This window comes from Argopecten irradians, chromosome 14 (genome assembly GCF_041381155.1).
Source record: "Argopecten irradians isolate NY chromosome 14, Ai_NY, whole genome shotgun sequence".
Lineage (NCBI taxonomy): Eukaryota > Metazoa > Mollusca > Bivalvia > Pectinida > Pectinidae > Argopecten > Argopecten irradians.
In genome coordinates this window covers 22,995,827-23,023,047 of record NC_091147.1, presented here as the reverse complement: position 1 = coordinate 23,023,047, position 27,221 = coordinate 22,995,827, and the positions used below count along the sequence as shown (strand labels likewise).

The following is a 27,221-nucleotide window of genomic DNA, read 5'->3' as shown; positions in this document are numbered from 1 at the left end:
AATAACTACTGAAATTTTATATTGATATCAATATCAGATTCTTTTCATCTTAGTTTTACAATAATCTTAATTTATATTAATATATACATTTATAATATGGCATGATGATGCATAGCATATTAATTAGCCTCAGATGCATATTAACTCATCCCCCCCCCTAAAATTTCGTAATGGACTGTTCTAGTCTTTGATTTAGGAGAGTCTAAAACTTTTTCAGGGGTGATGAGTAAGGAAATACAGCAGAACAATGTGGAAATTATTCCTATTTGAGATTTAAGATTGTTCCTACCATATGTTTATCCTTCTATCCAATAGATCGATTGTCATGATTTCCATTTCTAGGATGCTCAAGATGTTTATCTAGAACAACAGAGAGAGTTGGCCCTCACAGCTAAAATCCTGGTCTTACAAAAGACGATCCGGGCCTGGCACTGCCGACGGAAATTCCTCAAAATCAAGACAGGCTCTATCATCATCCAGAAGATGTGGAGACAATACCTGGAAAGGAGACGCTTCGTCCTGGTCAGTAGTATTTTATTATCAGTCATAGTGCTTTGAAAATTATTTTTGACAATTTTGAACGTATCATGCTCATGAAATATTTTGGTGATTTTAACTTGAAAACTTGGAAATTCTTAAACATTATTTCTAAATATCTTTTGGGGTTATGAGGTCATAGACAAAAAACGGAAGGTAATTCTGCGTCTATGAAAAAGAATGTCCGCTTGGTTTTTGTGTATGACTTCATAACCCCAAAAGATATTGAGAATAACGCTTATAATAATTTGATTCAGATAACTCACTCAGGTAATAATTAGGCATAAATTTCTGTGATTATACTTACTTTTTAGCTTACCTGGTCCAAAGGACCGAGGTGAGCTTATGGGATACCGCAGCGTCCGGCGTCCGGCGTCCGGCGTCCGTCAACAATCGACTTCTTCTCCATAACCGCTGGTCGGATTTCAACAAAATTTGACTGGTAGCATCCTTATGGGCTACTAACTGAAAATTGTACAAATGATGGGACTGACCCCCCGGGGGCCTGAGGGGCGGGGTCAAAAGCGGTCAATTTGGCTATTTCCATATAAACGACTTCTTCTCTGAAACCAAGCATGGGATAGCACCCATAATGCAATGGTAGCATCCTTATAGGGTGGGGATTCAAAATTGTACAAATGATGAGGCTGACCCCCCGGGGGCCTGAGGGGCGGGGTCAAATGGGGTCAATTTGGCTATTTCCATATAAACGACTTCTTTTCTGAAACCAAGCATGGGATAGCACTCATAATGCAATTGTAGCATCCTTATAGGGTGGGGATTCAAAATTGTACAAATGATGGGGCTGACCCCCCGGGGGCCTGAGGGGCGGGGTCAAAAGGGGCCAATTTGGCTATTTCCATATAAACGACTTCTTCTCTGAAACTAAGCATGGTATAGCACCCATAATGCAATGGTAGCATCCTTATAGGGTGGGAATTCAAAATTGTGCAAATGATAGGGCTGACCCCTCTGGGGTCTGAGGGGCGGGGTCAAAAGCGGTCAATTTGCCTATTGCCATATAAATGACTTCTTCTCTGAAACTAAGCATGGCATAGCACCCATTATGCAATGGTAGCATCCTTATAGGGTGGGGATTCCAAATTGTGCAAATGGTGGGGCTGACCCCCCGGGGGCCTGAGGGGCGGGGTCAAAAGGGGTCAATTTGGCTATTTCCATATAAACGACTTCTTCTCTGAAACTAAGCATGGTATAGCACCCATAATGCAATTGTTTTCATCCTTATAGGGTTTGGATTCAAAATTTTGCAAATGATGGGGCTGACCCCCCGGGGGCCTGAAGGGTGGGGTCAAAAGGGGTCAATTTAGCTATTTCCATATGAACGACTTCTTCTCTGCAACTAAGAATGGAAGAGCACTTATAATGCAATGGTAGCATCCTTATAGGGTTGGGATTTGAAAATGTACAAATGATAGGGCTTACCCCCTGGCCTTAAACGGCACTATAAACGAGGTCAAAAAGGTCAATTAGGCTACTATTTTCATATAAATTACTTTGTCTGAACCTATGTCTTGGATAGCATATTTGTATGGTATCAATAGCATCATTGTATGGTTGTGATTCAAAATTAAACTTTGGGAGTCAATTTTGCTTATTTTTCTAATTGTCAGAGTCTTGTGATAATTACTAACAAAAAACCAGGTGAGCGATACAGGCCCTCTGGGCCTCTTGTTTTTACAATAAAAATAATTGAGTTGTGGCGCAGTGATATCTTATCCAATATTTCAGTTTGGCCAATGACTGTGCCGGTTTAAAAATTCCCCACGTAAATATGACGTCATAATACTTAACTTACAATTCTTTCAGTCTATGGAAAAATAACCTCAAAGATCTAACCAATGGAAATGAGTGTAACATATGAAATTAGATTATAATTTAATGCTTTAAAATGTTTGCGAAATGACTTTTTGGGTTTATATGATTCAAACGTTTCTCAATATTTCATGTATCAAATTTTCATGATCATATCAATGCAGTGTTACATGAAAATGTGAAAACGTCTACAAAAATAACAGGTATTATATACAGCTATACAAGAGTATTTGTGTTTAAGATTAACTGTTCCTTTTGCACTAACAAGTTTTCTTTTAAAGTTTTGACAGGTATGAAATTTTCTGAATGTGCTAATATTAATTATATCAATTTATATTTATTTGAGTTTTTCATTGTTTTCTAGATGAAACAGGGATACATGAGATTGCAAGCAGTAGTAAGGTCACGCTTACTGACAGCACAATTCAACCGTAAACGGGCCGTAATCATAGACTTACAGGTATAGTAACATTATAATAAATCAATTAATATATTTATTAATTGTCAAACATAATTGATGCTTGAGACTTAGTTTTTTCTATTGCTGTTACATTATTTAATTTGAAAGATGTTAGTAGGAACTGAACAAATGAAATTGTGTTATTTGTATTTAAATATATGTTGAAAATTGACATATGATAAGTTACTGAAATAAATGTTTTGTTTCCATAGCGACGTTGCCGTGGTTACCTGGTGAGGAAGTGGACAAGACAGAGAATGATCTCCATTGTTAAGATTCAGGCCGTGGTCCGAGCTATGATAGCCAGACGAAAATACAAGCGCCAAAAGATTGAGGTAATTAAATGTGCAAATAACAAAAAAAAGGTAAAAAAGCAGTTAATACTTCCAAAAAAAGAGAAGGGTAAATTTAATTAACGAATAATTAAACTAGATGATTATATGTAATGTTAAGATGTCTTTGGAATTAGTCAATCGCCCTACATTAATTACATTTACACTAATTATATTTATACTAATTATTTTGTCAGTATCACAACAAAATGGAACTGGAACATCTACGAAAGGAGGAAGAAGCCAAGCTGAAACGAAAAATGAACGACAAAAAGGCAAAAATGGAGGCTGAACGATTATATCAGGTAACTTGGTGTATATATCTAATTTGTCCATTGAATGAAGTTGGCGTGTAGTAACGAAAATGTATTCTTGGTTCTCTATCATTGCATGTCTAAAGTGATAGCTTCTTATTTGTTGGCGTTATCTATTATAATTATGAAACATGAAGGAAAATTGATTCCCTAAAGCTGATGTGCAGTGCAGTCCTCATCTAGACAATTAAAATTTTGTGCTAATAGCAATTGTATGTAGTTTGTTTATGCTATATTTGAAAAAAACAACTTATGTCTATTCAATTTATCAAGACAGATATTATAAATTAATTTATATATTTTCAGGAACGTCTTCGTGAGATGGAAAGAAAAGTTGAAGAGGAAGAGAGCATGGAGAAGAACTTAGCTATCCAGAAGAAAGAACAGATTGAAATAGCCGAGAGGAGAAAGAATGAGCCTGTTAGCGACTCTAAATTGGTACGTCTAATTAACTTGGCTGTTGTTTACATCTAATAACAAAAAGAAATAAAATGCAAAATCAAGTGACTTTCTCCACTTGTGTAATATGCAGGTACGGATTGTTAAAAGATTATCATAATACACCATGATAAGAATTTGTAAACATGATATTGTAAAAAAGATTACCAAACACACGAGGAATGGTGTCATTTTAGGTAGTTTTGATGAAAAGTTTGAAAGTTGGTGAATAGTTTGAAAGTGAACGATATAATTATAAATATACAATAAAACTTTGTGATCTTTCAGGTAGAGGAGATGTTCGGTTTTATCGACGGAAGCAATGAAGAAGGTGCTGCCCCCTACTCATTCAAGGTAAGAATAGACCGACATACAGGTGTGAGATTTGAGTAGAAACTGAGCATAGTTAATCATACATCTAGGTGTCAAACAGCCAAAACCTAAATGTGAATATTCCAAACGAGTTTTGTACAGCAGGCTATAAAACATGACACTAATATTTGATGTCATAGATAAAAACTCGACGTCACAAAATTGATGTTAGTCTGCCTCATTAATGATTTTTAATGATGAATTTAAGGTCATAACTGGGTAATACTAACATTTAAGTTTTTAAGATCTGTTATTATGACAAACATTTTAAAAATTGAAACAAATTTAAGGCAAAGAAAGTAATGGACAGCTTTGAATTGTACTATTTTTTTCCCAGGCAAGAAATGCATTTCTAAGCTGTTACTTTAATTAAAAATTGATAAATTAAAATAAGCAATCCGCATAGCTGATTTTTTGTGTTAGTTCTACCAATTAACTGGTTGATCACTTGTAGCTTAATTTGCAATGACAGCTTGACCAATAATCCTGATAGGAAATTGACCTTAATGACCTTGAACTTGATGTTTTTAGGACTTGGAGGACAAGCGTCGACGAATCGCCAGTGAGAATGGAATAGAGGACTTCAGTGGTTTGATGGAGCCAGAACTTCCAGAGGATGATGAGGATCTCTCGGAGTACAAGTTCTCCAAGTTTGCCAGCATGTACTTCCAAGCGAACACTTCACATACATTCATACGTAAAGCACTCAGGGAGCCTTTATTGCCAATGAAAAACGATGGGGACAAACTGGTAAATCTTTGGTTCAGTTTCAAGTATTAATTTGCATAGACATTGTCTTGATAATTAGTTATACAAAATATTTTGCTATTTTGTGTGTAAATTTTGGGTTATAAATAAATGCCTGCCTACATTCAGAAATAAGACCTCTCCCTTTCAAACCCCAATATTTATTTCTAGGGTAGGGGCTTGTTGTAGGTAGAAAAAATAATATTAATTCCATGACCACATTGAATTAGCAATATAAGGTTGTCAGATTTTAGCCATATATGTGATAAGATTTGTTAGCTCTGAAATTACAGTTATCATATTTTGGTGAGAATGCTTTATAGATGTTCATCATGATTGAATATTTATAAATAATAAGTTTTTTATGAATTCATGAAGAAAAAAAATAACATACATGATGTGCCCAAAGTACCCTAGGGATCCCTGTATTTGCATATTACAGAGTTATCTGCCCTTGTGGGTAGGCATTGATTGTGACGTCATGTGTTTGCCAGCATAATGTCATACTTTTTGGAGAAAACGACGTGAATTGTCCTCACAAAATAATTACGTAACAATCGATATCTACCTCTAAGGGAGCTAACTCTGTAATATACAAAGACGGAATATACAGGCACATTGTTATAGTATATTTGAAATTAAAACGAAATTTCAAGTTTAAGAAATTGTTTTCATCTGTTGTTGTTCTTATTTTAGGCTGCTCTAGCTGTGTGGATCACTATCCTGAGATTCATGGGAGATTTACCAGAACCCAAATACACCGCCATGGCAACAGATTCCAGGGTAAGTGTCAATAATTATAGAAAATAAGGACATGCTTTCTGTGTCAAAGACTATTATAACTTATCCCAATTAGATGCTTTTCTTTACAATATGGATGTGTGAAGACATAACAATTAAGACATTATTAATTTACCCCATGCAACAAAGTTAAGGGGATATACTGGAATTGGGTTTTCTGTTCAACTGGGTGGGGGTGGGGTGGGGGTGGTGTGGGGGGGGGGGGGGGGTGGAGGTATATTAGTCGTCGGCTCTGGCGACAGTTCTAGTTATTTCAAAAGTGAAAAAAAAAAAATTGTAGTCAAGTGTTATATATATATTTTATTGGTTAACATAATTAAATCTGTATATATATATCATGAAACAGATTATATAATGTAACTGCATCACTTATTTTCTATCATCATATTACATACCTATCATGTAATTCTCATAAATTCCTAAAAGAAACCAACTGTGTAATGAAGTTTTCATGCAAAACAGTATCATGAAATTATGAATTTTTTGATTTTGAACATGTTGTATATGTTTAACAGGATACTACCCCTGTCATGACGAAGATCTACTCAACATTGGGACGCAAGTTTAATAAGAAGGATTTAGAGGAAGCCCAAAGAATGGGACTGGACATCGTAAGTTCTTAAGGAGTCACCATTGTATATATTATTTACTGTCACATTACAATTGGAGCTTTTAATCGAGGAGGGATGGAGGGCTTCAATGATAATTAATTTGGTTGAAAGTGTAAAGTTTGTAAGCACATATGATTTGTTTAACAGCATACTTAATAGCGTTGTAGTGGTGTTGTTGTTCTATGAAAGATGAGAAATGCACCAGTCGGTACTGCTGTAGTTCTGTTTTTTAGAGAATACTACTTACTATACGTATACCCTAGCTAACTCCAGGCACCGACTTCCTCCTGTATGTAAATCTAAGTCGGGCTATAGCCTTTATAGCTATATTTAAGAGGTCTAAAATGACGCTGATTCTATTCAGTCTTTGTCTATTACAGAGTTATCTGCCCTTCATTTTCAATTTCCAAATATTTTAATCACAAGAAATACATTGGTATAAATATTTAGGCATCTTAGTCCTTTCCTGATACAGGTACAAACAAACAAAATAAAAATGAAACATTAATGCATGGTAGGGTTTATGAAGGTAAGGGGAGGCAATTTCCTGATGAAAAAATATCATTATTCTTATCTGATTGTAACTCTTTAAGTCAACAATTTTTTTATATCTAATATGTTCACTGAATTTATAGTGACATTTTTTTTTAAATATGAAAGAAGATATCAAAGCTGATGTCATTTATTTTGTGAGCAAAAGGTTTTGATTTTAATTTTAATTACTATGAAAATTATGATATAAGATTGTACTTGATGCTTTTCAGGAGAAAGAACCATACCCCATGGGTAGGGCTGGCAAACGTAGCATGAGGAAAAAACTGGTGTCCTTGACCTTGAAGAAGAAGTCAAAGATCACAGAGGAGGTGACACGCAAACTGATGCAGGATTTTGATGGTAGTTATGGAAGCAACGCTCTCCTAGAGGAACGTCCAACGTCAAACTTAGAGAAACTCCACTTAATCATTGGGCATGGCATTCTCCGTCCTGAACTTAGGTATATTGTCTATTTTGAAATTTGTTTAGCAATTTATCTCTCTATTTCATTTGAGAATGATGATTAAGTAGATCTACTTATAAAACTGTATGCCTGGATATGATTTTAATCCTAAAACTACTATGGAATAGAAGTTTATCTAAGCGTCATGTAATTTTCAAAAGTTGACAGAATGTTAGAAAAGGTCTTATATAAATTAAATCATTTACATGATTCAAATTTAAAATGAAAAGATAGGTTGACAAAATTATTAAAATAAACAAGTAATATATACTGTTGTTATCCACAATGATATAAACAAAAGTAATGTGTTTTGATTGACAGGGATGAAATTTACAGCCAGATTTGTAAGCAGCTGACTCAGAACCCAACAAAGAGTAGTCATGCCCGAGGCTGGATCCTTCTGTCTCTCTGTGTAGGCTGCTTCGCCCCTACAGACAAGGTAAACTTTAACTGAGTCCAATATCTAAGGATACTGTAGATATACAAATATTGATGGGCTCATATTTTATTTTATATTGATTAATTAATTGCCTCTGAAAAAGTGCACAGAAAACAGATGAATATGTCAATTCCCAGTTAGTGTCCCCTTTATAAGAACCTTTTCTGTTTCAGTTCCTGAAGTATCTAAGGAACTTTATACACGAGGGCCCTCCAGGATACGCACCATACTGTGAGAGTCGTCTCCGCCGTACCTTTGCTAACGGAACTCGTAACCAGCCCCCTAGCTGGCTGGAGCTACAAGCCACCAAGTCTAAGAAGCCGCTAATGCTACCAATCACTTTTATGGACGGCAACACCAAGACCCTCCTCGCTGACTCTGCCACAACAGCAAAGGAACTCTGTATGCAGTTGTCGGAAAAGATTGTCCTCAAAGACCAGTTTGGTTTCTCTCTTTACATTGCATTGTTTGACAAGGTAAGAAAAATAGCTGATAATGAAGGTTTATTTTTTTGTACAATTACTGAACCACTCTCTCCTCTGGTGAAGGCTCTGGGTTCTCCCCTGGCCAAGACACAATAAAGTCTATAAAAGTTTCTGTTAACTTAGTGATCAGGATAAAGGGAGTAGGATGCCCTTTGTCAGTATAATGTGACCAGGTTGAGTGTGTTGTTCCTTGTCTTTGGCGACATGCTTCAGTGAAATAGCACTATAAAAGGGGCATAAGTCTCAATATTACAAAGGAACACTGCATTTATATACGACAGCCTCCCAAATCATAGATCTACACACACACACACATCACATTGTATACAGGCCTGGTGAGGTCATCTTTAAAATGACCTTAACTGTTAATAGGACATTACACCTAACCAGCCAGCACTTCCAGTTGCTTTTGTCTCATTCCTTGATCATTGTTGTAGGTATCGTCTCTGGGCAGTGGAGGTGATCATGTGATGGACGCCATCTCACAATGTGAACAGTATGCCAAAGAACAAGGTGCACAGGAGAGAAACGCTCCATGGAGACTGTTTTTCAGAAAGGAAATCTTCGCTCCGTGGCACAATCCAGGAGAGGACAGCACTGCTAGCAATCTGATCTTCCAGCAGGTGGTACGAGGGATCAAGTTTGGAGAGTATCGCTGTGATAAGGTTTGTATAGTACACCCTAATAACTAAACAACTAAAGAGTAGAAATGTTTCTTCTTTTATGAATATTTTTCCACATTTTTTTGGGCATCCCGAGTTAAAAAAAAAACCGCTATGTAAAATCCATCATTAATTTCATCAATAAATAAACCATTATCACAAAAAATCACACATTATCAAAATAAAACCATTCTCATTAATGACAATAATCAGGAATTGCATATAACATGATCCTTAAAATAAACTCATGATCACAAATAAATATCTCTGTAAGTTGATTATCACAAATAAGCTACTTATCTTAAAGTCTTATTGAATACCAGTCTGATCCATGACCTTGACCTTGTTGTTACCAGGATGATGACCTTGCCATGATAGCTGCCCAGCAATACTACATAGAATATGGCTGTAACGCTAACCCAGAAAGACTTCAGTCTCTCCTGCCGTCATATGTACCTGACAGCTCTCTCCAGAAGCCTAACGCTGTCGGATTTTGGATTAACATGATCATGACAAAGCTACGGATACCGTACTTTGAGAGAATCAAACCAATCAAGGTCAAAGAGGACATAGTCAGTTATGCAAAATACAAATGGCCACTTCTGTTTTCACGATTTTATGAGGCGTATAAGTTCGCAGGTCCGAGCTTGCCTAAGAACGATGTGATTATCGCTGTGAACTGGACAGGAGTGTACATTGTGGACGATCAGGAACAAGTGTTGTTAGAGTTGTCTTTCCCTGAGATTACCGCCGTATCCAGTAGTAGGTAGGTATAGTAAAGTAAGATGATGAAAATACGGTGTTTGCTTTTATAATTTCCAACAATCAATTTCTTGTGAACGTTAAGCATGTAAAAGAAACCATAACTTGTAACCTTGACTTGCAGTCCTGTAGTAAATGCACCAATTTAAGCCCTTCTGACTATTAATACAGAGATTTGTCTTTGTGGTGATTAATTAATCGATCAGGTAACACTCTCGTACCTGACCTTGAACACATGTGACACATATAATACCATTGTTGTATTGTTTTGACATAGGTGCCCATCCATGTAATTTTAACTTTGATCATTCTGTAGTCTTTTTTTAAGCTTTGTGAATTAAAATTAGATCGTTTGACATCCACCAGTTACCTTGATCTATGATATTTGACCTTTTTGACCTTTATGAGTTTATAACTGTGATTTTGAACTTTTTGATCATAAATTGTGATCTTCATGATCCCCAGGACGGGCAAAATGCACGGACAGAGTTTCACTCTGGCCACTGTAAAGGGAGATGAGTACACCTTCACATCGCCAAACGCAGAGGATATCCGTGACCTCGTTGTGACCTTCCTAGAAGGTCTGAAGAAACGTTCCAAATACGTTATTGCTCTCCAGGACTATAATTCTCCAGGTATGTTTTTTATAGTTATGTTGAATTTGGAAATCAAAATATTATATTCTGTTTAAGATGATTTGCAGGTCATAGTAGATATATGATTCAACCATTTTTTAGTATATTGCATATCAAATTTCACAATCTTAGCAATGTTCGTGAATGTATTTGTCATTATCAAGTTAACTTGATGCAGTAATAATCAACTTGTTTTCTGGTTACTTATGACCCTTGGCTACTAAATTTGCAGTATCTTAATTTAAAATTCCGCAAACAATGCCTGTGATTTAATAATTTTTTGAGATAAATTGAATTACGGAATAATGGAAAAAATAAAGTGATAATTGTTTCGAGTGACTTATGTTTACAGAAAAACTAAATGCGTCTGAAGATGATACAAGTGAGAGGATTGTAGATAGTAGATAATGCTGCTACATATTAATATGATTAGAGTATCTGTCTCTCCAATGGCTACACTTTTAGATTAAAAAGATTTTAAATGATATTTTTTTGTAACGACAACGCTAGTTTTTTTCCCAGTATACTTTGTGTTTCTTTAGATGGTACGATTATTAATATAATATTAGTTTTAAGTCCAAATTGCATCAGCTTTCAGTTTTTCTTTTTCCTTTACAAAAACATGTACATATTGCTTTCAAATTAACCGATATATGCCAACATGAAATTTCAATTTTTTTCAAATTCTATTTTTGGATTGGAAGATTTGGAGAGGCTTTCATCCCTGAAGACACATTTAGGCTCTTCTAAATAAAAAACTAGACCAGTCTATTAAGAAATTTCAGGGGAAATGAGTTAATTCATAATACAGTAGTCCCATGTGTTGTATATTTAAGGCATTCCTTTAAATTACTTGTTGCTAAGGTAATTAGATCTGACGGAGAGAGTAAAAATAGATACGCTAGAAGGTAGTCCTTTATGTGGTATGCGCTAAGTGGAAATTGTTTTTGTTTCGTTTGCTGTATTTGTTTATCAAAAATTCCAAGAAATTAATCTAGATGAATAAGTGTTTTGACTGATATTTGAATACACAACTTATAGTCACCACTACTTGTGTACTTTTATTTGTAAATCATTTCCTCGCCTGACAAGTTACACTCGGCATTAATGTAGGACTTAGGGTAGAAGTAGTACGCGCTACTTTATCTCGGTGCTCTAAATAATTTTTGGAGGGATGGGTAATTGCTCTCGCACTTTTGAAAAGGAAGGGGTACGACTTAGCAGAGATATGTTGGGAAAAGTTATATAGTTACAACTTGTGAAGTAATCGATGACAAGCTACTGCAGTGGCAATTATGCAATTGTCTATCTGAAACAAACAGTTGATGCAGACTGTTGAGCATGACTTGAATTCTTTTGAATTTACTCAATTTCTTCTGATTTTATTGCTGGATGTGAGTACTCATAATAATTGGGTTGGGTAATGCAAATATTTGTAAGGGTAATAAGTACATACAATTTTTAAGGGTAATTGATAGATTTTAATGGCTATTTTATCTGTGCACTCATCTTAACTGGAGCAACTGTCTATATTCAATGTTATTTTTTCATGGAGAAGAAGATGTAAACTAATGTTGTGATTTAAATGATCTATACATTAACTGACTTGGGAAACACTACCAACATTTTAGGTTATTAATTAAATAAGTATGTTTTATGTAATGGGTATATTTGTTTTCAAAGGTGATGGTTCCTCCTTCCTTGACTTCACAAAAGGCGACCTAATTGTTCTGGACCAACAGAACGGAGAGACTGTGATGAACTCCGGATGGTGTGTTGGGGAGAATGTCCGTACTGGTGTAAAGGGAGACTTCCCTGCGGAGTGCGTTTACGTACTACCAACCATCAACAAACCACCTCCAGAAATCCTAGTATGTTTTTATTGTCATACAATCAGAAAAAAACCCCAACAAATACATATTATTACTGGTGCGGAAATCATTTTGTGTATTTAATTTTATACAACTAGAAAAAAAAGAAAGAAAATATAAAATACTTATAAGTACAGACCCAGAAATCCTGGTTTGATTTTGATTTTATACAGTCAGAAAAAAAAAGATGAGAAATATATCATAATTTACATGAACGTTGTAGAAATCCTGGTATGTTTTAATATTTTACGACAAGAAAAGAAAATAAGATAAAACAACCTCATAAATTAAATATTATTATAGCTCTAAAAGTCCTGGAATATTGATAATTTTATATATTCAGGAAAAAAAGAGAAAAAAAATCAGCATGCATTACATACTTTTATGGGTCTAAAAATCCTGGTATGTTTTAATTAAATACAATCAGAAAAGAGAAAAATAAGAGAAAATAATTTCATAATTCGATATTATTATGGCTCTAAAAATCTAAAAATCCTGGAATATTTTTTTAATGTAATTCATTCAGAAAAAAGGAGAGAGAAAAGTCATCATAAATCATATATTATCATGGGTCTAGACATCCTGGTATGCTTTTGATTTTATACAGTTTGAAAAAAGGAAAACAAACATCATATATTACATATTATTATTATGGGTTTAGAACTCCTGATATGTTTTGATTTTTTTTACGATCAGAAAAAAGATGGAGAACAACATTATAAACTCCATGTTATTATGGATCTCGAAATCCTGGTATTTTTTATTTTATATAATCAGAAAAAAAAGAGAAAAACTATCATAAACTATGTATTAGTATGGATCTAGAAATCCTAGTATGCTTTTGCTTTTTTAACTCTCAGAAAAAGGGAAAAAAACGTCATAAATTACATACTGTTATGGGTCTAGAAATCCTGGTATGTTTTAATTTTATTCCATAAAAAAAAAAAAAAAACAAGGAAAAAAACATCATAAATCAATATTGGTACGGGTCCAGAAATCACGGAATGTTCATTGATAATGAAAAACAACACAAAATATGAATTATCATCAAAGCGTTAGATGCATGTTTGACCTTAATCCAACCACTAAATTGGCTTGTCTGTGTGATCATTGGTTAAAACAATTGATACCAAAGAAGTATAATCTGAAAAAGAAATTAAAGATGCTCCACCGCCGACAGAGCATACACGATACTCATCATTTGAACAATAATTGGTGTTTATTCGTGTATATATATGTTAAGAAAAATATATTTTGTTTTTGTTGCATGCGCAATAAGTACTTCATTAATATAATTATAAGCTCAAACTTTTCAATGATGGTAATGATACTAATTCATCTTCTCCTGTTTTTGATATAGAAAATACCAGCAGTGGAGCATCTATGGATAATAATGCAAAATCATCGTCTGATTTTGGTTTTCGTCCACGTACAAGTCGCACTGGTGTATAGGTCGCATTCCCAATTTTCAAGGAAAAAAGTCGCAACTTATAGTCCGGAAAATTCGATAGTTGTCTTCACGGTGTGTATTTTGTCCTTGTAGAATCTTTTCCTCCAATCGGGAGACCAAGCAGATAAGATGTTAGCCCCGTCTGAGGTGGAGAACATACCAGAACAAGGAGCAAACGTCCCATACACACTGGAGCACTACTCCTACGATCATTTCAGGTCTGAACACGCTTTCAGCATCTTATATACATTCCAAATCCAATATCTGATTTTAAGAATGTACCTGTAAAAGTCAACGTGATAAAAATAAATACATGTGTATGAGAGGGACATCCAGTCAAAGTAAATTCTGTCTCTTTACTTCAAATAGAAAACATGACATAAAACAGGTTCACCTAAGAAGATGAAACTACAACCAATTTGTATAGGTGATGAGCATGCTGTTTTTCACACTGACCAGAGAAAGAAATATGTGGTCAGGCCAAAGTGATACCAATTAACTTTTAATGCAATCTACTTAAAATGCAGATCCTTATACCCACTCTGTTATATAAAGGATCTGACAATATCCCATAGGGGGTCACGTCCAGATGACCTTTATACCACATAGTCTTCATATAAGATACATTTTCTACACATTGTCACATCCATTGAAAACGATGTTTCGTCCCAGTATACTTATACAATTAGCTTTATTGTGCTCTTTGGGCGAGATGACTACGTAAACCAAAATAATTCTGACTTTTTTTTCAAACTATTTCGTCCCTGAAATTCACTGTCAAAATTTTGCAAGTAGCAATTTGATTGGCTATTTTCAAAGGTCACCTGGACATGACCCGTAATGGGATTTTCTCACATCCTCTTATCAAACATAGTGATAATAAGGATCTGTATTTTAATCAGATTGCTTTTAATGTACTGTTAGATTAAATTATCCCTTCATGAAATACTCTACAAAAATATTCAATATGCTCTAAAGTCAACTTAGTAACAATAAGATACAATGTCTGTAATTGATTTGAGTTTTTGAACGTAATCCTGTAATTCTTCGAGCTCTTATTATTACCATAAAGTTAGAAGAATGTTTCTCCTGTGTCGTAAGGAAGTCAGAAACTGATTAAAATCTACCAGTTATCGAGTTTCTTTTAAAAAATAGTAATTCATTCAGCTGCTTAACACCATGACACATTTATTTGTAGACCTCCACCCAAGCGTACATTGTCCAAGACGTTATCCACTGCACGAAAGAGGCGACCTGATGACCTGTGGCGACACTCCAAAGAACCCCTCAAACAACCTCTGCTCAAAAAACTGCTCGGAAAAGAAGAACTTTGTCAGGAGGCCTGCATGTGTTACCTAGATATCCTTTTGTATTTCTGTCAGTATTGATAAAGAATGTCGTTTTATGCTTTTCTTTAAGCTGACTATAGTTTGATGATTTTTCTTTTTCTTTTTGGAAACTTCAGCTTTTTTCATGCTTACCACCAGAGCCTTGAGATTAACATGGAAATTTGATTATTTTCAATGTGACTGAAGGAGAATATTTGACTATCTGAATCTTCTAAATTTCCTTAACTTTTTCACCCATCCTTAAATACATGGGTGACCACCCTTCAAAACGAGGACGGACGGCCAACGAACTCACAGACCAAATTTATGAACCTCCACTGCGGAATGTAAGTTTCCATTTAGTTGTTAATTATAATAATATAAAAATTTGGTGATAGAGCAACATGATTGACCTTTTACCTCTTTGGGAAATAAAGATTAAACAGACTATCTTTTGAACATTGCAGATCCAGCCACAATATTTTTCATTAAGTCATTCTGTAGCTTGCCTTATACAGAAATTCTTCCATATTTTCCCTTGTCCTGATAATATTGGCATTATTTGGTTTGCTTTTTAGGAACTTCTTCGAGATGAGGTTTACTGCCAAATGATCAAACAACTCACGAACAACAGACACGAGTAAGTCAAAATAGAATGAGATTTTTCATTTTTAAAGATGCTCTACCACCGCAGAGCTGAGCATGAACAGTATTTATTATTTTGACAATAATTAATGTTTAATTATGTGTATATATATACCTCATTCCATATTGGGCATATTGCCATGTATTTTGTTCCGGAATGCAATTCATGATTTTAAATACATCTATTCTGAAGTAAAATAGTAAGCTCAAACGTTTCCATGACGGGATGAGTGTAAAGTAAGTAGATGTTGTTACTGAAAAAAATACAAATTCGTCTACGCCTTTATTGATAGTTAAAAATTCCCATTCACTAGCAACATCTGTAATAAAATTAGGTCGATGTGACCTATATTCTTGTTTGTCTGGGCTCAATCTTCAACATTTTCTATATTGGGACCAAAATATTATATAACGTTTTCAACAACCAAGAGATGTTAAATATATTATAAAATCTGTTCAGTTTTTTTTGTGGGAATTGTCACATATTCATATATGGTATACAGCTGTTATTAATATTTCTTTTCAAAATACAAGCAGTTTATATTGACTTCATTTTACAGTACCAGTGAGAGACGAGGATGGGAACTCATGTGGCTAGCGACAGGATGTTTTGTCCCCAGCACCAACCTTCTGAAGGAAGTCATGCAGTTCCTAAGGTCAAGTCGTAGTCATATAGCTACGGACTGTATCAGTCGGATACAGAAAACACTCAGGTATATATGTCTAGATGATTAAATCTGAAGAAATATTTTACGTCGTTTTTCTGTCTGAATGTACTTTAAAACATTTCCTCCAAATTGCATTTCTTATATACAAAGAAATTAAAAATGAAAAGTGAAACAAGAACTTCATCATGAAACTGGGAGACAAAATTTACTAGTTTTGACAGGTATACATTGTGGATAATTAATCTTATGATGGTTTGCATAACATATATCCCTGGAACGATTGGTATGGTCATGAGTTGTTTTATAATGAGGTACGTTTTATGGTATTGTCTAGATATTAGATGTGTTACTGAATTATATTTAAAGGAATGGTACGAGGAAGTACGCACCACATCAGGTGGAGGTGGAGGCTATACAACACAAGACCACACAGATCCTACACAAAGTCTACTTCCCTGATGACTCCGACGAGGCAAGTTCTATCTCATATATCGTTACAATCAGCAAATAGCCAAAGAGTTTTGCGGTGAAGATATTAAGGCAATATCAAGGGTTGTTGCTTTAGTCAAAACAATGAAAGCAGATATATTTGCAAGTCATCTGGCCTTGGGGATAGGTATTGATCGTGATTGCATTTATTTATGCAGATAATATCGTAATTTTTCATAGAAAATATGAGTTTCGCTCACAAAATGATAACATGATCATATAAGATTCTTCTATGCAAGATAGTGAACTCAATTTGTAGTATGCATTGATGAAATATGAAAGAAATATCCCATTTGAATGGATCCTTTTGTCTGATTCAAGATATGAATGATTTTTTGTTTGTTTGGTTTTTTTTGAAGAGTAGAGAGAAGAGTCTACTTTGTAATTGGATAAAATAAGTTCTTATATAACAACAGTTTGGTTTTTCTTTCACTCTGGTGTTATGCTTTTAAGTAATGATATATTTTTGCTTACCTTTTTAGGCCTTTGAAGTGGAGTCGAGTACAAGAGCGAAAGATTTCTGTCAGAACATTGCCAACAAACTAAGACTGAAATCATCAGAGGGCTTCAGTTTATTTGTGAAAATTGTTGACAAAGGTATTACTGATATATTAGATTTGACTTTTGAAATGGAATACATGATATGATTTGTATGTCAGTAAAATTAATGAATTCATGAGGGAAATTTCTTGATTTTGTACAACATTTGATCGATTGGATCAGAAATGTGATAATGGACCAATCTGGTATGATTTTTTTCAGTAATAAGTGTTCTCAAGGGAGACGTCTTTGATTTTATACGACATTTGACCAATTTGATCAGAAATGAGATAATTGACCAATTTGATATCATTTTTTTCAGTAATAAGTGTTCCCGAGGGAGACTTCTTCTTTGATTTTGTACGTCATTTGACCGATTGGATCAGGAAAGCCCGACCTGGGAAAAGTGATGGTGAGTTTGTTGCTGCAGTTTAACTAGATATATTGTTGACCTGTTGTGAATATACTTTATAAGTTAGAAATTTAAAACAATTTCATTTCACAAAAATCGCAAGATAAGCTATATTGATAATAGATTTTTTTGTCCATATTTAAAGCGAATAATCATATTTTAGGTGGCGGCAAACAGGAGTGTTTTATGTCAATGAAATAACAATAGTCATAAGTTGAAAAACACTTATAAGAACAAATAAAGAAGTTAATGAAACTAAAAATGTAGAGAAAGAAATAACAAGAACAATTTTTTTAATTGGAAAAATGCAGATATTTTAGTTATTATAAAAATTAAAAATATATACAAAATATAAAAATGTTGATAAAAACAAACAAAAAAATAAAAAATTTGACACAACAAAGAAAAAAGTACGGAAATAAAAGAAATATAGAAAAAAATAATGAAACTAAAAATTTTGATAAAAGAAAATGCACATCTAAAAATAATTTGAAAATAGTTAATGAAGCTTGAGCTGTTGACAGAAAAATAAACAAAAATTGGTAACAAAAAATGCAAAAATAAAAGATATAAAGAAAAAATCATTGAAACTAAAAATGTTGATAAAAATCATTATCAGAAAATGCACAACTAAAATAATTAAAAAATATTCAATGAAACTAAAAATGTTGAGAAATAAGCAAATAACACAGAGACGAAAAAAATACAGATATAAAAGAAATAAACAAAAAATAACGAAACTAAAAATGTTGATAAAAAGTATTAAAAATGCTGAACTAAAAGTAATTATAAAAATAATAAATGAAACTACTAGTTTTGTTAAAAATAAACAAAAACAATACATTTTGAAAAAGATAAAAAAAATACAAACATAAAAAGAATATAAGAAGATTAATTTAAGTAAAAGTTTACAGAAACTATTAACTGAAACTTAAATATCGATAAAATAAGAAAAATATATTTCAAGAGAATGTTTTTTATGAATATCAAAAAATATAATAACAATTATTTAATGAAAAGAAAAATGCAGATATAAAATATATATGATGATAAAAAAGATTAAAATACACTATTGAAAAATACATCAAGAAATTAATGAACCTAAAACTGTTGATAAAAACAAACAAAAATAAATGTTTAAAGATAAAGGAGATAAAGATAAAAAGAATTTTTTTAAGAAAATTAAGTAAAAATGTTGATAAATAATAAATTAAAATTAAAATCACATAAAAAACCAACAAAAATATATTTTGAATTTAACAGAAATAAAAGAAAAATCAAAAGCATTGATGAAACTAAAAATGTTTGTAAATATAAAATTAACAAATAAAAGAAATGCCAAAAGCATTGATGAAACTAAAAATGTTGGTAAAAATATATAAATAGAAAAAAAATATTCTAAAATAAGATGGTACTATAAAATCTGAAATAATTAATGAAATTTAAAATTGTTGATAGAAAATATCTGAAAATATTTTCAAAATATTTTTTATTTAAGTACAGAACTAAATAAAATATACAAAAAATAATGAAACTAAAAATGTTGATAAATAGATAAAAAATCAGAATATATATATTTTTTTTTAAATACTAATAGAAAAGAAATATAAAAATGAAAATAAAAATGTACATTAAAAGTAAATAAAAACAAAAAAAGAAAATTAAAAAAGAAAGAAATCAATACAGAAAAAAATTAAAAAAGAAATTAAAAAAGTAATGAAACTTAAAATGTTGATAAAAAAAATGATAACAAATGAAAAACACATAAACAAACAACAACAAAAAACAGAAAACATTTCAATAAAAAATTATTTTAAGAAACTAAAAATGTTGATATAAATAAAAAACAGAACATATTTTAATATTTTTTTAATAATTATAGAAAAGAAATATAAAAATGAAAATAAAAATGTGAATTAAAAAATAAATAAAAACACACAAAAAAGAAAATTAAAAAGTAAAAATGTTGATAAAAAAATTAATAAAAAATGAAAAACACAAAAAAACAACAACAAAAAAACAGAAAACATATTAATATAAATTATTTTAAAATTAACAGAAATAAAAGAAATACCAGAAACATTGATGAAACAAAAAATGTAGGTAAAAATATTTAAAAAGAAAAACCCAAACAAAATGTTCTAAAATAAAGCAAACAAATGAAATAGTACTGAAATAAATAAAATCTGAAATAATTAATGAAACTTAAAATTGTTGATAAAATATACCAGAAAATATATTCAAAATATTTTTTTAAGTACAGAAATAAATGAAATATAAAATAATAATGAAACTAAAAATGTTGATAAATAAATAAAAAACATAATATATTTTAGAAAAGAAATATGACAATGAAAATAAAAATGTGAATTTAAAAAAAAATAAAAAAAATAAAAAATAAAAAAAATAAAGAAATCAATACAGAAATAATGAAAAAAGAAATTAAAAAAGTAATGAAACCAAAAATGTTGATAAAAATGAACATGAATATATTGGGGGAAAGTAAAAGAAAAACAAATACTGACAAAAGGGTAAAAATGTATTTTTTCCATCTTCATTTCTATCTGCCCAATATATTCTCATTACATCTTATTCTAATGTCTATATATTACTCTAAATCCAAAACTCATGAACACATTGATTTGATGATATAACAGGCGCAGTACCTCAGTTCACATATCAAGTGTTCTTCATGAAGAAGTTGTGGAGTAATACCGTTCCTGGTCGTGATATACAGGCCGACCGAATCTTCCACTATCATCAGGTTTGTTATCTCAGCTTCACTGTTAATACCTGACATACCATTATCCATACATTGAATATGCAGAAAACATTTTTTAATTAACATTTAAAACACATTTTTCCTATCAATGTCTCTGTAACATCTTTGTTTTATTTTATAACAAAGTAAGCTTATAACGATGTAATTTCAATGGTCCCCAGAGATTCGTTGTAACCATGTTTTATTGCACTGTACTATCAGTGTACAATTGAATTTTTATTACTTTTTTATTGACTCCATGTTTCATCAATAAAGAGTAAACTTTTGATAACGCATTAATTTGTTTCATATTAATAAGTATCTTTGGAATTTTCGCAAACATTTCTTAATATTTCACAGATAAAATGCTCACACATGAAATTACGATAAAAATAACCTGCTATACAGTAATTGATTGACTATTTCAGGAGTTACCTAAACTGTTAAGAGGCTACCATAAATGTAGTAAAGACGAAGCGGCTCAAATGGGGGCACTCATATACAGGGTCAAGATGGGTGATAACAAAGGTGCTCTAGCTAACATCCCGTGAGTAATATTAGATTATCATGATGATGGGGGGACAACTTTGTTTGGTGCCAATGGAATATTTGAGCGTAGAGTACTTAAATATACATAAAGTATAGTGAAAAAGAATGTGAAAATAATGGATATATAGTGAAAAGTTGTGATGTGAAAATAATGGACGTATATGTTCAGTGAAAAGGTAGAATGCGAAAATAATGGAATATGTGTGAAAAGTTTGAATGTGAAAATAATAAGGATATTGTGAAAAGTTAGGAGATGAAAATAAGGAATATATAAAATGAAAAGCTAGATTTAAAAAAATGAATATATAGTGACAATTTCGGATGTGAAATAATCATATATAGTGAAAAATTCAGTATTTGAAAATCAGATATATATATAGCGAAAAGTTTGGATGTGAAAATAATTGGTAATATGTATAGTGACAATTTCAGGTGTGAAATAATCATATGAAGTGAAAAGGTGGACGTGAAAATTAAGAATGCTAACTTTGTATTCTTGGCTCGATAATTTTTGCTTTAAATTGATAAAATTCTTGTATTAAATATATTGACTCATTTTAAGCTCGCCTATTCGAAGAATAGGGGGAGCTAATGTTGTCACCCCGGCGTCGGCGTCAGCGTTGGCGTCCCTTTTCACGTTAAAGTTTTTGAGCAAGTTTCTGTTTCGTCAATTGTTTAAGCTTAAGTCATCATAAATGTTTATGATTTAATTTTCCTAATGTGTATGGATGCTGAACGTGATAATACAACCAATTTGGGACCCTTTAGGCCTTTAGGGGTTTTTGAGTCTGTTAATTTGTCATATTTCCGTGTTAAAGTTTTTGAGCAAGTTTCTATTTTGTCTATTGTTTAAGCTTAAGTCATCATAAATGTTTATGATTTTATTTTCCTAATGTGTATGAATGCTGAACGTGATAATACAACCAATTTGGGGCCCTTTAGGTTTTTTTTGAGTCTGTTAATTTGTCATATTTCCATGTTTAAATAGTAAATACTTGAACATCAACTTCTTCTGAATAGGCGAGCTTTGCTGTTCTCCAACAGCTCTTGTTTGTTATGTTTTACAGACGTATGCTGCGAGACCTGATCCCATCAGATTTAGTGCGTGTTCAATCACCTGAGGACTGGAAAAGGGTAAGCTTAGGGTGCTTTATATAAAAAAACCACTTTTACTAGAAAAAAAAATCATAGTTGTTTGCTCATAGTTTGATCATAGTAGTTAGTTGTTGGATTTCGATTGTTTCCTGTATTTCAAATTATTATCCTGATCTTATTATCAATGTGACAATGTAACATTTAGCTGAATCACTTTAAAACGATGGAATATATGTTACATTTTCTGAATTGTACTATTCCAACTCGCCGTTCAATCCTTATGATTACCAGCAAATATTGCTACATATAATCGATGAAAAATATATTTGTATATTGTGACTCCATGTTGATGAAATATTATATTGTGACTCTTACTACATTAATATAGGCTATAGTGAATTACTACAACCGAGACTCACAACGAGGTGTCGACGACCCTAAAGTAGAATTCCTTAAAATTATTTACAAGTGGCCCACGTTTGGATCAGCGTTCTTTGAAGTCAAGGTATGTCAATCGTAATTACAAACCGTACCTGTTCTTAAAATAGTATACATACTATTAATTAAAATTCCCCGCCGGTTAATTTAACATTTTTAAACGTAAGCCCCTAACAAATGTGTACGGTTATTTTCCTGGTATATTGTTTTTAATCATGACATATACCATGAACAACTGAAATATATATGAATCTAGCAATAACATAATTTTCAGTTTGAAGACCACAGCATTTGAAGTTGTGAACCTGTCAAGTCAATTTCATTGCTAACCAAATTATCCATCAAAATAATATTGAGTTTGCTGAATTGAACATAAATTTGCTCCCTTTGATTTTAAGCTTGACAGTATTAAAATGTGTTCTTTGATAAAAATTCTTAATTTACATTTCTAACTGGTTGTGTTTTGATTTGTAATTAATTTTTTTCCGGATTGGTGCTACAGCAAGCGACAGAGCCCACGTACCCAGAAATCCTCCTCATCGCTATCAACAAGAATGGAGTTAATCTCATCAACCAACAAACAAAGGTAAACTTTGTCACACAGGAACTTGATATGTTTAAAAGTTGTTTTCCATAAGAAGTATGAAATCGTGTCCTGTATTTTGACCTTTAACCTACATAAAAAATTTGTTTGTAATCTGCTCTATGTTCATACTTCTTGTTGAGGACTCACAGAATTACGAAATTTTCTTTTATCTGTTACCAGATAACCGGTTTTTTTCGCGGGATGATATTTTCGCGATTTCGTGGGACATTGCTATGATCGCGAAAATTTGATTAGCGAAATATTGAATAATGGTTGAACGATATCTACAATTTAATCCATATCATGAAAAAAATTTAAAATTACAAACATGATTTTTTCGTTTTTGGATCAAATTGTGAAAAGTTTGGTCTGCGAAAATAACCGGATATAAAGATTAATCAGTTAAAAGGTCATTGGAATTAGTAACTTTTTTTTGCAATGAGCTTATGAAATAAATAGCAAATATATAATTCGATTTCAGGACATTCTGGCCACTCACCCGTTCACTAAGATTTCAAACTGGAGCAGTGGAAACACCTATTTCCATATGACCATCGGAAACCTGGTCCGCGGAAGCAAGCTGCTCTGTGAAACATCATTGGTAAGCATCATTTCCATCAGAATGACTTCATATCAATAGGCCCACTTTTATAGAACCTTAAAATAGAATAGAAGGGTTATCTCGCCTGTCCTATACACGAAGAAAACATGTGTCGGTACATTTTACTCACATAATATCAGTTTTGTGTCTTATTTTAGTTTTGCTGAAATAATAGAATATGGAATACTGTACATATTAACAAAGACTTCTAAAATAAACATATGCTTAATTGACAGCCTAAAACATTTCTATCTTGTTTTTAAATTTTTATCAAAAAATATGTTTCAGGGATATAAGATGGATGACCTCTTGACCTCATACATCAGTTTGATGTTGACGAGTATGAACCGTCAGAAACCGACGCGGCACTGAAGCTATTGTGAACATTTTATAACATCAATGTCAATGATGTATCGTAACCAACCGTAAACGTCTTATTATTGGAAGCAAGTGACAATGCTATCGTGACAAAATCCTGTGTCGACTGCTATCTGTCTTTCCATAGTAAGAGGCTTCATTACCTAAACTCCAAAGATCCTCACCCGTGTATTGATGCGAGACCGATCCTGTTATTGAACAAAAGAGAAAATAAAGAGTTTTTAGTCCCTTTTCACGATATAAGACATGTTATTTATGTGTATTGGTAGTTCCTACACGATTATACATTGTATTATCTTATCAATTAAAATCTATTGTACAGATTTCATAATTCCACTGATTATACTCCTGTGATAGATAAACTGTAATTAGGTACTCTCCAACACGGTAACTTACTCGGGTATTACTTTATAAATATGTCATCAATAAAAAAAACCCAAATATGTGAAATTAATCACAGTATGTTGTTTCCATGGTTATGAGTTCGTATATTCCCATGTGTACTTCAGTTCAGATGTTTCAATTGGTACATGTTTTTGTGTCAAACTTTAAAATAAACTAAACCAGACCAAAACTGGATGAAAATGTTGGGATGTTAATATTGGCATGAGTTTGTACGTTTTAATTATTACAAATGGCTTGTCCATGGCAACAAGTGTTGATGTTCCTATGACGATAAGCTAGTAGTAACTAAGATGTAGCCATAGTTACAAGCGAGTGTGTTGCAATGGTGAAGAAAGATAGTTATTAAGGTCTACTTGCCTGTATTTCTATGCAATATATTTGAATATATATTTACATCTCCGAGTCCCATTGTTATGAAATGTTGGATGTTTGTTTCCAAATATGGGGATAATAATATAATTATTACTATTTAATCTGTATATAAGGTAAAATTATGATAAATCTGTGTAAAAGTCATTTTTCATGTCAGCTCTATATATCTTAAATTTCGTGTGTGAAGTGGGAAACCATCTACAGAAATATATATAAAAACACACGGTTAAAATACTATGTCCAGGTTTTTGTTCGTAGCTTGATAGTTTAGATGAGTCGCATGCTATTGCTGTTCAAGTAGACAAATTTGGCTCTGAAAAGGATAATGTCTCGTTCCCTGAATTGGCTAATGGAATGATCAATGCCTAAAATTGGAATAGTTTTGAATATGTGTTTTGGGGATGAGTTGATTTGTTTTAGTGCTATGAACACAGTCGTGAACGTCATGAAAAGGTATCTCATACAAACTATTTTTATAGCTTCATCAAAAGGTGGCGGAAACACATAATTACATCATTTTGACTAGCTCTATTCAAATCTGGACTGTTATAAAGCTCATCAAATACATTTTTTCATTTCATCGATATACCTTCAACATTTAAATGATGATCAGTTGTAAACTGGCAACATAAACTCCTCAAATTAGACACGTGTTCAATATTAACCAGAAGTGTTATTATATGACTTTGTTTTACCCCAGTGTTGTATATAATGTATTCATGTTTGACCATTACGTTTTCATGTTGATATACTTGCTATATATATTTTTACCACTGTGATACCTGTATCCTTAACATGTATATTTACCCTTATTGTTATCCACTCATTGTATTTAATTCTAATTGAAATGTATATTTCGGTTCTGTTTTGTCATAATTTGAAATATCATTCAACTTTCCTTGAACTGCTTAACGTGCGTGAAAGAGATTTGCAAAAGTTCTTGAAATTTGTTTTCAATATAAATGTTTTGCTTTAAATGAAATAGAATATGATCAAATTCTTGCTTAAAGTAAGTCACAATGTGAACAAAAATGTTCATATATGTGTTCATGCAGAAGTTATCAATTGGAAAGGCTTATTGGCTGATGGACAGATGATTCTTAATACCATTGGCTACTGAACAGATAATTGTCAAATTAAGCATGCTTTTAATTCCATGGAATATTTCACGATGAAATTATCCAATGCTACATTGGTTAACTATCTGACATGGCTTGCGTTGATTGGTTGTTATATATGACTTGCCTCATTGGCTGTAGTAAAACGGTTCTCATGGGTTGCTCAATAAATCTTGCCGCCATTAGCCAATCGGCATATTTGTTTTTTGAAATACTTATATTGATGAATGCTGGATCATTTAAAACATTCTATGCATTTCTATTTTTTATATATTTTGTCTCAAACATAGCAAATAAACCATCATTGACATACTTATAATCCTACAATTATTAACATAGAGTAAATAACGATTCGTTTGTCGTCTCAAATATATCGGATCAGGCCCCAATTTCTCGAAACAAACTGAAGTCAAAAACTGACTTAAGTCAAAATATTTTACATAAGTTACATAAATCCGCGAAATTTATCGCACGCGAAACTCTTTTAATTGTAAAGTTGAAAATGAGAAGTGTATGGATGGATGACTTCACTGGATAAAGAGAAGACTACAATGACACTTTTCTTAAACGTTTATCATGTTGACAGGGAATTGACATTGTAGGTTTGAATGACACAAACGTAATTACGAGTACGAGATAATTATAATTTTATATTAATGTTAATTGTTTCTTGGTTTTGAGGACTTAAATATCATCTATCACGTGCGAATTGTATAATCACTGCGCAATATCAATCTAAACTTATTAAAATCAGTAGTCAATATACATGTTTGTGTTAATATTAAAGATATTTGTATATATATCTTTCTTCTAAGACACGAGACAATAGCTGGTATCATTTTATGATAACATCAGCTGAAGTCCGTTATACTGTATAAAGTTATTTTCGATTTAACATTTCTCGGATTTCATGGGCGATAAGATATCCCGAAAATAAATCGAGACAAAACTCTTTAAAATACAAAGTAAAACCAAAAATCAGAAGCCTAGATTGCGAAAAGGAATCTCCGCGAAAAGGTATACAAACGTGAAACTTACCCACCGCTAAAATAAAAATTGCTTCATAGTATACTGGTAAATGTAAAAGTCG

The 27,221-nt window shown here is 32.3% G+C and overlaps 1 protein-coding gene across 3 annotated transcripts in view; it reads left to right on the top strand.

The window, feature by feature from the left end:
- LOC138308363 (myosin-VIIa-like) overlaps positions 1 to 26,321 on the top strand; it is a 62,711-nt gene extending 36,390 nt beyond the window's left edge. For all 3 annotated transcript variants that reach the window (XM_069249355.1, XM_069249356.1, XM_069249357.1), the window contains 31 exons: positions 343 to 522; positions 2,735 to 2,830; positions 3,043 to 3,165; positions 3,360 to 3,467; positions 3,783 to 3,914; positions 4,203 to 4,268; positions 4,818 to 5,036; positions 5,730 to 5,816; positions 6,350 to 6,445; positions 7,210 to 7,439; positions 7,764 to 7,881; positions 8,055 to 8,357; positions 8,804 to 9,031; positions 9,385 to 9,794; positions 10,256 to 10,425; positions 12,109 to 12,296; positions 13,840 to 13,964; positions 14,945 to 15,105; positions 15,330 to 15,421; positions 15,653 to 15,714; positions 16,280 to 16,432; positions 16,754 to 16,859; positions 17,359 to 17,473; positions 17,739 to 17,828; positions 20,486 to 20,592; positions 21,018 to 21,136; positions 22,206 to 22,272; positions 22,622 to 22,738; positions 23,174 to 23,257; positions 23,739 to 23,858; positions 24,147 to 26,321. In XM_069249355.1, the coding sequence (XP_069105456.1) occupies positions 343 to 522; positions 2,735 to 2,830; positions 3,043 to 3,165; positions 3,360 to 3,467; positions 3,783 to 3,914; positions 4,203 to 4,268; positions 4,818 to 5,036; positions 5,730 to 5,816; positions 6,350 to 6,445; positions 7,210 to 7,439; positions 7,764 to 7,881; positions 8,055 to 8,357; positions 8,804 to 9,031; positions 9,385 to 9,794; positions 10,256 to 10,425; positions 12,109 to 12,296; positions 13,840 to 13,964; positions 14,945 to 15,105; positions 15,330 to 15,421; positions 15,653 to 15,714; positions 16,280 to 16,432; positions 16,754 to 16,859; positions 17,359 to 17,473; positions 17,739 to 17,828; positions 20,486 to 20,592; positions 21,018 to 21,136; positions 22,206 to 22,272; positions 22,622 to 22,738; positions 23,174 to 23,257; positions 23,739 to 23,858; positions 24,147 to 24,230 (4,356 nt within the window). In that variant the 3' untranslated portion in view covers positions 24,231 to 26,321. The remainder of the gene's footprint in view (positions 1 to 342; positions 523 to 2,734; positions 2,831 to 3,042; positions 3,166 to 3,359; positions 3,468 to 3,782; positions 3,915 to 4,202; positions 4,269 to 4,817; positions 5,037 to 5,729; positions 5,817 to 6,349; positions 6,446 to 7,209; positions 7,440 to 7,763; positions 7,882 to 8,054; positions 8,358 to 8,803; positions 9,032 to 9,384; positions 9,795 to 10,255; positions 10,426 to 12,108; positions 12,297 to 13,839; positions 13,965 to 14,944; positions 15,106 to 15,329; positions 15,422 to 15,652; positions 15,715 to 16,279; positions 16,433 to 16,753; positions 16,860 to 17,358; positions 17,474 to 17,738; positions 17,829 to 20,485; positions 20,593 to 21,017; positions 21,137 to 22,205; positions 22,273 to 22,621; positions 22,739 to 23,173; positions 23,258 to 23,738; positions 23,859 to 24,146) is intronic.
- Positions 26,322 to 27,221: the final 900 nt, after the last annotated feature.